The 12,340-nt window shown below is 43.0% G+C and overlaps 1 protein-coding gene across 1 annotated transcript in view; it reads left to right on the top strand.

Moving 5' to 3' along the window:
• Positions 1–9,116: 9,116 nt before the first annotated feature.
• Positions 9,117–12,340, top strand: part of PDZD2 (PDZ domain containing 2) — a gene marked incomplete at its 5' end in the record, with an annotated part of 100,293 nt that continues 97,069 nt past the window's right edge. Inside the window, one exon of the mRNA XM_007453363.1 lies at positions 9,117–9,606. Coding sequence (XP_007453425.1) covers positions 9,117–9,606 — 490 coding nt within the window. The remainder of the gene's footprint in view (positions 9,607–12,340) is intronic.

Here is a 12,340-nt window from a genome sequence, read left to right as displayed (position 1 = left end):
GGGATTCTAAATTGTCATACCCCTTGCTAGAGGAAAGCTTGGAAGTACATACAAAACATTTGACTGTGCTTTTGACCCAGCAAGAACTTTGGACCCAGAAAGTCCACCTAAAGGAATTTATCTTCGGGAGGCTTTAAATATCATCGACACTCTTGACTCCTCCCAATTTTTGATCTCCAAACCAGTCCTCTGCTCCAACATCCAGATTCAGATATCTAGCTGCCCACACAGCCACCACACGAGCATCTCAAATTCAGTTCATCCAGAATGTAACTCCAGAATAGATCTGTGCATCAGAATAGGTCAGACAGCCCCACCGCACAGAAGGCTACTCTACCAGCCTCAGGTGATGGCAACTCCATCCTTCTGGTTGCTCAGGCCAAACACCTAGACACCACCTTCCTCTCACACCCTGTATCAGATCCAGAAGCAAAGGCTGCTGACTCTGCCTCCAAAACTGATCACGATTTTGGCCACTTCTAACCCTCTCTACTGCTACTCTGCACTGAGCCAGCTTCTCAGTCACTGGAATTTCTGAAGATGATCGAATATCTGGTCTCCCTCTACCCTTGCTCTGCCAATAGTCTATTCTCAACACAGAAATGAAGGGGTCGTTTTAAAACATCACATGACTCCACATCATGACTACATATCACATGACTCCTGTGCTCAGGGGAGTTACTGCTCCCCATTTTGCACAAGTCTTTACAACAGTCTTGCGTAAACTGGCCCCTGGTATCTCTCCTACCTCACCGCCCCTCCCCATTCCTCTCCTCGCTGCTCCACACACACCGGGCACATTTCCAGTTTACCACTTTTGCACTGGCTCTTGCCTCTGTCTGGAACGTCTTCTCCCAGGCAGCTGCGTGGCCAACTCTTTCATCTGCTTCAAGTCTTTGCTCAACATACTTAAAATTTCAATCTGACTCTTCCAGCTCCTGGCATACTCAATCCTCTTTATCCTATTCAATATTTTCCATTTTCCATAGCACGTCTCACCTTCTAACATGCTATTTATTTGGATGCTTTTTTTTTTTGCTTTTTTTTTTTTGCGGTACGTGTGGCATCTCCCGTTGCGGAGCACAGGCTCCGGACGCGCAGGCTCAGCGGCCGTGGCTCACGGGCCCAGCCGTTCCGCGGCATGTGGGATCTTCCCGGACCGGGGCAAGAACCCGCGTCCCCTGCATCGGCAGGCGGACTCTCAACCACTGCGCCACCAGGGAAGCCCTGGATGCTTATTTTAATAGGTCTGTTGTTTAACTGTTTGTCTGCCCCTGCTAAACTGTGAGCTCCCCAAAGACGGACATCAGTGTGTTCACTGCTGTACCCCCAAATGCCTAAAACAGTGCCTGGCGTATAGTAGATATTCAATAACTATTTGTCGAATGAGTGAATGAATGAATGAATGAATGAATTTGTAATGAGCAAGTAGTAATTCTGTAAAAAAAAAAAATAGCATTATGTCATGAATGAAAAGGAAGTGAAAGGAGTTCCTATGTACAGCGTCTGAGCTTATCAGTTCCCTCATGAGGTGAAATTGATTCATTTATGTACAGCAAAGTCTGACTTTACCTGCATGCCCTCTGCCCCCGGGGAAAATGTGACCAACATCATCAGTGTGAGTTAGCAAAGCTGTGTGGCTGAATTTCTAATTGGATTCCGTATAGACTGCAGGTTGATCTCATATAGTCACAAGAAACCCTTATTCACTCACAGTAATTGAATAAAGAAATGCAATCATTTGCAAATAGAAGCCTAGAGGTTGTCTTTTGTGGGGCAGTATCTCTGCAGTATGTTTTATAAGGTCAGTTCTTATTGTTGATCAGGCATTTCCTCCTTAATTCAGCTTCTGAATTCCTATTTCCCAAATGTGTATGGGTGCTTTTCAAAAAAGCTTTTATTGATTCATGAAGATATGAGGTAGAAGAAAACCTTGGAGGAAAACTGAAACTTCATGTAAACTTATTGCAACATGATAGCAAGGGCCACGCTTCTAGTTCCTTCCTGTTAAAGCTATGTTGGAGTTGAAAATGTGGAATGCATCCTGGTGTGTAGAGATACTTTGCTGTGAGGGTGGTGACTTTAAATTAATCTTGTTAGTTTGAGAGGGGAATTTTTAAGATAAATATGAAAATCAGTGATACCTTGTTGCATGGAAATCAAAATAATTTTTTCAGTGGTCAAATGATTTAGCTGCTTTTTATTGAGTATTTTTCTGCAGCGTCCCCCCTACCTGTACCCCTTTACATCCAGAAGCTCTTCATAGCAAACAAAAAGAGAACCAGCTCTTGCTTCAGCACAGAATGGATATTGCAGCCAGTGGTTGCAGGAGATGAAATTTAAGAAGGGTAAGGGCAGAACCGTGTATACTTAATGCTGATGGACACAAATGTAGCTGCTGCCTTCGAGGCTGACACACTGAATTTAATCAGTATTTGTGGAATCAGAGGCTAGAGCACCCACTCTCTTTATGACTCCTCTTAGTATAATTCCACCTCTGTTTGATTCTGCCTGAGATATTTAATTTCAATATTGTTTTGATGTAAGGTATGTACTGATTTTTATTTCTTAGTCACTGGTGTGAAGGATAATATGTCACTGAGCTCCTTTGATAAGTTTGATGTTGGAGAACAAGATCAATTTTAAACTGAGTTAGTCGGTGTATTTTTCTGCTACATGTCAAGAACTATGATTTTACCCAACTAGTGAGCTAACGAGTTAGCCTGCCACCGTTTCATGGATGCCAGCAGGAGATAGAAGGTTCCTGGATCAGGGATGAAAGACAGTTTATTATTCATAGAAGGAGCAGTAGCCAGAGGATCAGCATATTTGCACCTCTTCCCCACATCCCAGTTCCCCTAGGGCAATGTGGACCTCTGTCCTGGTGTATAGATGGGTACGATTTAAATTTCACCACTACGTCCTGTGGAGGTTACAGGTTTCCGTAGCTCATCATTTGGTTTGGGTTCGAATGGCTCACATTGTATCATAGTTCGGACAAAAAAATTTCTTTCAAATATTCACCCTGATTCTTCACTCTCAACCTGTGTATCTCAATCCAAATTTTATGATAAAAAAGTAATAAATAGACATTTTATAATAAAGAGAACATATTCATTTATTCATGGACTCCAGATAAGAGAGAGGAGGGGAGAGTGGCTGAACCCAGGCATTTGTGGTGAATAGAGGAGGTGAGAGGTAGCAAAAATTGGCTTCCTCAGTCACCTCCCCTACCCAGCAGTTGGAGTACAGTGTTCTAGTTACGTCTACCCTAGGCCTAGACGCTGATCTATTTTCAAATCCTCGTTGGTGCCTGAGTCCCATCTTCCTGCATCTGCTCAGAGCTAACTTTCCCCTCTGTGAACTAGCGAGGAAGGAGCCTGGGTTCTCTCCAGAAGGGGCCTTAGGAGCGCACCAAGGGTATCAGTCAGTCTTACCACCACGATATTCAGCACCCAAATTCTGCCTTCAGGGTCCCCCAAAGAAAGCTTGGCTTTTTCTAGGGAGGGTCATAGAATCTGGGAGAAGCGTGCCCCAAATTCAAGGTAGCTGGTAGGCAACACCCGAGAGAGACTACCCTTGGGGAACCTAGTTCCTAAATGACTCAGGGAAATGATGTTTATCATCTTCCCATCCCCGCCTGGAGAGCCGTCCAAACTTGCCTCCCTCTGTTTCCCAGCCAAGACTTCACTGGGGAATTAATCTATATTTAACACTTCCTCTCAGCCTGTTGTTCTCTGGGAACCTCCAGATTTATAACCTCAGACGGTCCTCTGGATTAATTAGGCTTAGCAGGTTTTCAAAGGACCAGGAACAGCTTTTCAGCCTCCCATTACTTCTTAGGCGAGAGGAAATCATAGGCAAGAACAATTGATCTCTGTTTGTCCTATGTGTTAGACAGGGTGGCTGTTAGCAGCTAGTCTCACTCTAGAAAACTCAGACCCTATATAATAACTTGTCTATAAACATCTTCTTGCAGTCAGTGTTTAGTCTCCTGCTGTCTGTACTGGGGACCTGACATATTCAGATGAAGTAATAATAGCTGCTTTGGTGAAAAGTTCCAGAATTCTTTTCTGGGTTCTCTGAGTTATACAAGCCCCTGTAGTATAGGCCAGGGTCCGGCAATGGCAATCCAGTTCCTCTGAGTTACACGCACACGTGCGCCCACGGTTCTGCCTGGTGGCACCCCTCTGTGGGTTCACACCATGTGCCAGGTGTCAGTGATCGATGGCTGGAGCCCCAAGATGATTTCTAGAGGCACCTGGAGATCGCCCCTTCCAAGGGCTTTGGCAAAACAGTCCCGAATATCAAAATTGTACACCTCTCTCCAGCCCTATTTTGATAGAATCAGACTATGAGTAAATAATGGGTGTCTTTGGCCTTCCAGCATGTCTCCTGTCTTTGCCTCTCTCTCATCTCCTGCCCCATATCCATCTTGATCTTCAAACTCCAGGCAGCTCTATCCCTTCAGGTCCTCCAAACATCCAATCTCACCTTCCATCCCCTTACTAGGCTCCCACCCCTGCAGAACCCAGACTCCAGAATTATGACAGCATCAAGAAACAGAGAAGGTACTTAAACTTTCCTTTGGATAAAGCAATTTTTTTTTTTTTTTTGCGGAAATGAAGAACCACAACACATTCCAGGGGGAGCGTGTTCTAGGCTAGAGCTCAGACCCTCGTTTCTGGCTTTCCTTGTTTATCTTAAGGCCAGCCTGGGATGGCCAAAATCAAATAAATTTTAATTGAATTGAGTGAGTAATTTAACATGCCAGAGGACAGTTTCAAATTTTTGGAAGAAACCAAAAAATAATCGTACGGTCGAGAAGCTTCTGGAAAGCTAATTCTAGCTGTTGTGAATGAAAAGGAGACCTTCTGTTTTTCTAAGTCACGTGATTGTATTTCGTTTCTGGTTTCTCTAATGTTGACTTTGAAGTTTAAAGATTCTAATGGTGGGTGAGAATCCTACTGAACAGAAAAGGGGATTTGGAAGTATGAATGAGCCAGGCAGGTGCAGGAAAAGTTAGGCAAGTCATTTAAATACAGATGGAGAGGGGTGTGGCAGCCTTACCTTTAAGGTGATTCAAAGAATTGTAAGAAAATTACCCGCTGCCTAACTGTCTCTTTTTCACGAACTTGCTACAGGTGTGTCCGTAATTCATTCATTACACTTTGCCTTCAGGATGGCCTTAGAAAATACAGTGTCCAGGAAGGAAGACAGTAACCTGTCATACAGTTCCCTGAAGGTGTCAGGATCTTATTTATTGCTAGGAAGCCAGGGAAGGACAGGGAGACGGTGCAAAACTAGAGATAAACTCCTCTTGCTTTGTAATTTTGCTGAGTGTGGATCCTGAAGGAATAAAAGACTGTCAGTCATGGAATCTTCCAAGGTTCTTGGAATGCCCGTGCGAGTAGAGATGGGAAAGAGATTCAAGATCTTGTACTCCGAATCAATGGACCAGCCTTTTTGGTACTGAAAAGAAGGTAGGTCCCTGTGGACAAACCAAATCAAGTTGTCCAGAGTTTTAGTACAACAAGTAGAGTCCCAAAAGCAGTTTTAGAGGAATTACCTCTCCAGGTGGAATCTTTTCCAGGTTGATCGTTAATGTCTTGGAGGCCTAGGATAACTTGGACATAAAAGGACTGCTTCTGTTTTTCCAGGCTTTTGTTTTATCCTTGTCACTGGGATGGCTTGGTCCTCCTATCCCTGGAAGTCAAAAGCAACTTAGAGATGATCTATTTACAACCTTCACTGTGCAGATGAGGAAACTGAAGCACAGGGATGGTAATGATTTAAGCAGCAGAATTGCACAGAGGACGTGCATGGTTGGGAAGCAGATAGACCTGGGTCTACCAGTGGCAGCTATGCAAACTTGGGCAATTTAGTTAATATTTCTGAGCCTCAATTGCTTCTTTTGTCAAGAGAGTTCTTAAGGAGCATCTACTCAAAGAATAAATTCAAAACTTGGCCAATATTATTACATTTGCTGGGGTTTTATTGTTTTGTTTTGTTTTTGCAGTACGCGGGCCTCTCACTGCTGTGGCCTCTCCCGTTGCGGAGCACAGGCTCCGGACGCGCAGGCTCAGCGGCCATGGCTCACGGGCCCAGCCGCTCCGCGGCATGTGGGATCTTCCCGGACCGGGGCACGAACCCGCGTCCCCTGCATCGGCAGGCGGACTCTCGACCACTGCGCCACCAGGGAAGCCCTGTTATTTTTTTTTAAATTGAGAAATAATTCACATAACATCACATTCATCATTTTAAAGTGTACAGTTTAGTGGGTATATTCATATATCCACCATGTTGTGCAGCCATCACCACTATCTAATTCTAGAACATTTTCATCACCCCCCGCAAAAAACCTGTACCTATTAGTGGTCAGTCTCAATTCTCCTCTCTCTCCCATCCCCCCAGCTCCTGGCAACCACTAATCTACTTTCTATCTCAATGAGTCTGCCTATTCTGGACACGTCCAATAATGGAATGATATATGGCCTTTTGTGGCCTGGCATCTTTCAGTTAGCGTATTGCTTCAAGCTTGACCCATGTTGTAGCATGAACTTCAGTCCTTTTTATTGCCGAATAGTATTCCATTATATGGATATACTGTATTTTGTCTATCGATTCATCAGTCAATGGAAATTTGGTGTAATTAGCATTGTTTTACGTGGTTGGGCCAAAGCTGTAACAAAAACTTGGGTGTCTAACTCTCAACCTGGTCCTGTTTTTACTACCCCATCCTGTTTTTCATAACATCTGAGCATATGTATTAGATTAATAGTAGTGGTTGTTCAGAGGAAACCCTTACAACCTGGCTAATTACTCTTATGATTTTATATCTTTAAAAGATTTTATCCAGTATGGAAAAAAATACACAATTCAAAAAGTAAAATCTAAACATTGTAGAAAAATGGTGCAGAGAACCAGGATTAATTTTCAGTTTCTAGATTCCAGTCTAGAAAGGTCTTCATGCCTCTTCATCTCACTGTAGTTCACAGAACAAGCTGAAATCTGTACAGTATCTTTTATCTACCTGGTTTTGATGTGTAAGTTCATTACCATGGCTTATAGCCCAGGATCAGAGAAAGTTTTTACTAGCTTTGGTTGATGTTTGAGGACTCTTCTCTCTTGTTCACTTTACTCCAAGGCAAAAACTCAGAATTGTTCTCTCCTTCTGTTAGACAGTCCCTGTCATTGCATTACCCTGACCATTAGGTAGGGGGAATATATGCCCTTGGCTCAGAACTTAGTACATTTCAAACACGACTGGTCATCTCTCCTTACGACCTGGCCCCCTTCCCACATACTGACTGCCCCAGCTCTCAAGTCTGGTTTGGTATACTGGGAAAAGTTCTGTTTTCCACATTGCATTGAAGATGTAGGCATCATAGCCCCAGTCCTTCTCTTTGTGGGGCTTGAAGCCGGGAAGCAGGTCTGGCTCGTTAAGGATTTGGTGGTTGACGTTCTTTGTTTGGGAACCAGTGACGTGTAGTATGTGGCAAGATCCCAGTGGTGAGGGCATCCCCTGGGTTCATCTGGGGTTTGTGCTTCCTTATCTTGGGTGGCACTGGTGGGAGATCCAGCCCAGCCTGGCTTCCTGACTTTGAGCAAGTGTTTTCTTTGCTGAAACTTTAATGATCTGGTCCTGGATGCCGCTAATTACTCATCTCGTTTGAGGTTCTATTGTTATCCTTTAAGATCTGGAGGAGTCATTGTATGTCAGGCTTCACGTGCATTATCTCGTTTGTATGATTTCCTGCTTCTGAGTGTTTGGCGGTCCTCAGATACATGTGAAAACGACTGAGCCTGGCCCTCGTCTTCCTCAGGCTAAACATCCCTCCTTCCTCCCACTATTCCTGGTTGCCACAGTTTCCAGCAGTCATCTTCCTCCTGGTTGCCCTATGTCTGTGTTTTCCACTTTGTCAGTGTTCCTCTTCATGTGATGCCCAGACTGGAAATGACACCTCACGTGTGCTATGAACAACCAAACTAGAACCATTACCAAGAAATGAACCTGATCCTCATTTCACGCTGCACACACTTGCTGTGCTTCTTTACTGGCTGCATCTTAACACCAGCCAAACCCTTCTACCCGCCCCCAGCTCAGGATCTTTTTTTCCCTTTAACTGCTGTGAGGCAAAGGTTCCTCTTGTGCAGTTGATTTGAAAACATCCTTTTCTCTTCCATGTTTCAATTGGAGCATCTTGTTATTTTTTTATAAAAGTATAGTTGATTTACAATGTTGTGTTAATTTCTGCTGTACAGCAAAGTGATTCAGTTATTCATATACATACATTCTTTTTCATATTCTTTTCCATTATGGTTTATCACAGGATATTGAATATAGTTCCCTGTGCTATACAGTAGGACCTTGTTTTTTCTCTATATAATAGTTTGCATCATGCAGTTCATTTTTTTTTTTTTTTTTTTTTGCGGTACGTGGACCTCTTACTGTTGTGGCCTCTCCCGTTGCGGAGCAACAGGCTCCGGACGCGCAGGCTCAGCGGACATGGCTCACGGGCCCAGCCGCTCCGCGGCATGTGGGATCTTCCCGGACCGGGGCACGAACCCGTGTCCCCTGCATCGGCAGGTGGACTCTCGACCACTGCGCCACCAGGGAAGCCCGCAGTTCATTTTGTGATCCTGTGAGCAGAACTGTACATTTTCCCCAATCTATTTTATCCATTTTTCCCTGGGGACTCGCAGTGCTATCCTGTCAGAACGTTATGAATGGGAAGCTGGCATCATTCTGATGTAACAAGTTGTTGAGTGAATGGAGAATAATTTTTTTTTAATGATATGTTCGGATTGGCTCTGTTAATAGAAAAATCCTTCTCTGACTACCTTGTAGGGTACTCTCATGAGTCATTTCCAGTTCATGGTGGTTTTTTGGTTTGTTTGGGGGTTATTTTTAGCATCAACAATTAAAGAGATTAAAAGAGTGAATGAAGTGCGCAGCCTCTTTAAGAAGCTTAGTGCCTCAATCACTTGGCCAGGATTTTAGTCACATGGGTCCTGTGTGGGCCATCAGATGTGTCAACCTGCTGCATTGTTCTTGGAGGATGTTTGGAGGGTTTTAACCAGCCCCTCTCTGACCCGCCCTGTGTCCGTTGCAGTTACCTGGCTGAGCAGTGCTGGAATGGCGGCTTCATCTACCTGATCATGCTGCGCCGTTTCAAGCACCAAGTCCATTCTCCTTATAACGGCAACAGTAACAACAGCTCCGAACCAGGAGAGACGCCTACCTTGGAGCTGGGGGACCGAACTGTGAAAAAGGGAAGAAGAGCAAGAAAGTTTGGGGTCATTGCCAGGCCTTCTACCCACAAAGCCGCTGAAGAATCCAAGAGCAGCGCTGGCTGTGAGTTGGACAGTGACCCTGTGTCTGAACTAGACAATGGCCTGGACCCTGAACTGGGAAACGGTCATGTTTTTGAGCTAGAAAATGGCCCAGATTCGCTCAAGGAGGTGGCTGGATCCCATCTAGAGAGGTCGGAATTAGACAAAGGGATTGCAAAGGCGGACGCCCCTCTGCCCACAAGCAATGACAGACGCCGCTTCTCAAAATCTGGGAAGACAGACTTCCAATCCAGCGACTGCCTGGCACGGGTAAGGTTTGCTTTAGTGGTAGAACCTGAATTTTCAATGAAATGCTGTTTGCAGTTGCATCTAAGGTTTGGAAAATACATCTAAGATGACCTTGCATTTAGAAACTGAAAGATTTATTAAGATAAATGATCATAGGACATGACAATAACAACAAAAAAACCAAGTCATTTTATCACACTTAAATAAAGAGCTAGTCGAGTGATCCTAAGTGGAAAATTCAAGCCTTCTGTGGTATAATTTGAGTCAGATGAGGCCCAGATAAAGTACTTGAACTGCATCATTATTTATCACTGCTGTCACCAGTGGAATTGCCACTGCAAAAGGCCAAGAATTCCTGGTGACCACTGACAGCATAAATATCCAAGCCTTGGTATTACACAGGAAGGATGTCCAACCTGCAGGGAAGCATCTGCTTTTATTTTTAACATTTCAAAACCAGTGACATTTTCATGGGATAGTATTATTATATTGCTAAATTCCAGTGAAGTCTGGAAACTTCACAGAAATCTCTGATACTATGATATCCAGCTGTGATGGTCAGAGCTGCCCTCACCTAGAGGCAAAGCAGATGTGGTCTAGTTCTGAATGGTGATAGACACGCTTCTAGCCTCGTATCGTCTCCCCCATTATAACCAACACTCTCTGGTTAAGTTACATTTCTTTAGGGTCAGCGTGCTTGTTCCAAGAATCCTCTTGGCCAGGTATTCCTCTGGGCTCCTAACAAAGCAGTAACTAGCTAGATGGTTCCTGATTGGTTTCTTTTCTGACTCAGGAGAGGCCCTCTAAGGATGAAAGAGGAGGTTGGAAGGATGGAAAATGGGCACAGAGGAAGTATCGAGTTCAGCTTTGCAGCCTGGGAAATGGTGCCCTAGGAGTGAATGTAATTTCTAGTAAGGCTATTTCGTGCATATTTCTGCAACTGTAGCCAATCTGTGTAATGGGTTGAGAAGAATCAAAATAATCCTTCTCTTAAGGGACCATGTTCCTTCATTTGAGGAGCTGGGTGATCATCATAAAGCCTTACACAGAGAAGGTATATTTGTAGATGGAATTTACAAACAAATGAGAAGAAAAAAATTAATGTTTCTCTTAATGGTTTTCTACCAGTTTTATGCCCCTCCCCCAAAAAAGGATTAAGGGCAATAAAAATATTATAATGTGTATAATATTACCAATGAATACTATATGTTGATGTGATTTTTTTTCTTCTGATGATTGTGAATATGCAGAAAGCTTAAGGTGAAAAAAACAAATGGGTAGTACTGGTTCATTCTGAAGTGTTAGGGTGGAATCTCACACATTCAGTCCAAAGAATAGGTTTTCATCTGGCCTAGGACACAGTGGAAATTATTTGGAATGATTTTAAAAGAAAAAATGCCACACCAGACTTGTAAGAGAATACCACCCTCTACTCATCCTGATTGAAGGCAATAACAAAAACTTGAATTTCCGGAATAGACTATCTTAAGACTGCACATACCAGAGTTCCTTTGCCTGGTTTTTGTACTCAAAGTCAAATGTCCAAGAAGATACAAATGAAGGGTGAAAAAAACCAACCATGATCTTATTACCTTGGGGATTTTTTTTTTTTTTTTTTTTTGGGTAAAAAAAACAAAACCATTTTTTTTTCCCTTGGGGTTTTTTTTTTTTTTTTTTTTTTTTTGAAGCCCCATGCCTATAACAAGGAGAGACTTGCCATCTGGAATTCTTCATAACTGTTCTAAATCTATAGACTGATTATTGACCCTGGATTGTACTTTTGGTCTTAGAAAGTCAGAATGGGCCACACACCTTCTCAGGCATGAATATTTCAGTACCCTCTTCAACCCCAGAAATAGCCTCATTAGATGCATTTACCTGGGATTGATAGGGTTGGCAAGAAATAGATCTTCACAGCTTTCCTCCACACCCTGGCGTCACCCAAACTGGGACCAATAGACCTAAGAGAAGTCTGCTTAGGTTCTTGGTATGAATAGATTTATATTTTTACTCCAGGACGAGCCCAAGGTCATGCTAAAATGGAATTTCCAGAAAAACAAAAATTAGCTATTTACCTCTTAAGCCTTGGGGTAAAATTCCATTCCATTTGAATAATGGGAGATTAGACATGTCAGCGTTGTTCCGTTTCTGCTTTCTTAATGATTTACTATATCTACAAAGACTTAATAAATTACAGACAAGCCTTATAATCCATTCAGACCATTTTTATTTGTCAGGTACCTCTTTTTCATAGACTGTTATTTCTTACAGGAAAACACATCCTCAGACACTTTTTCTATATTCTGTTCTGCCTTAACGGACCTATAGGAAACATATTTCCTTTTAACAAATATCTCCTTTTAAAAAATGGCTTGTTTCTGTAAAATATTAACACATGATGATACACATGCAAACAGATTGATTTTTTTAAAAGTTGGGCCCATCTTCTAAAGCACAAGAATCTCCTAGGACATAGATAAGCAATTTTAGAAATGAGTTCAAAATTCCTTACTCTCTGTCTAGTAAAGATCATTGCTCATCCAAGGCGACATATACATAATGTGTATTTTTGTAATGCTGCATGGTGAAAGCGAATACAACCAAACTTAGTCACGTAACAATGAAAAAAAAAAAAAGAATTCTACCGTTTGCCAGTCGGGAGAGTTTATTCACAGCTGGTGTGTGTGTCTGTGGGTCCATTTGTGGTCTTACCCTAGCACCCAAAACCCACCCTGTGCAGTACCAGACCTCTTTC

This window comes from Lipotes vexillifer, unplaced genomic scaffold (genome assembly GCF_000442215.2).
Source record: "Lipotes vexillifer unplaced genomic scaffold, Lipotes_vexillifer_v1.1 scaffold522, whole genome shotgun sequence".
NCBI classification, from domain to species: Eukaryota; Metazoa; Chordata; class Mammalia; order Artiodactyla; family Lipotidae; genus Lipotes; species Lipotes vexillifer.
Note: the sequence above shows the minus strand (reverse complement) of the source record. Positions and strands in the feature narration are given on the sequence as shown.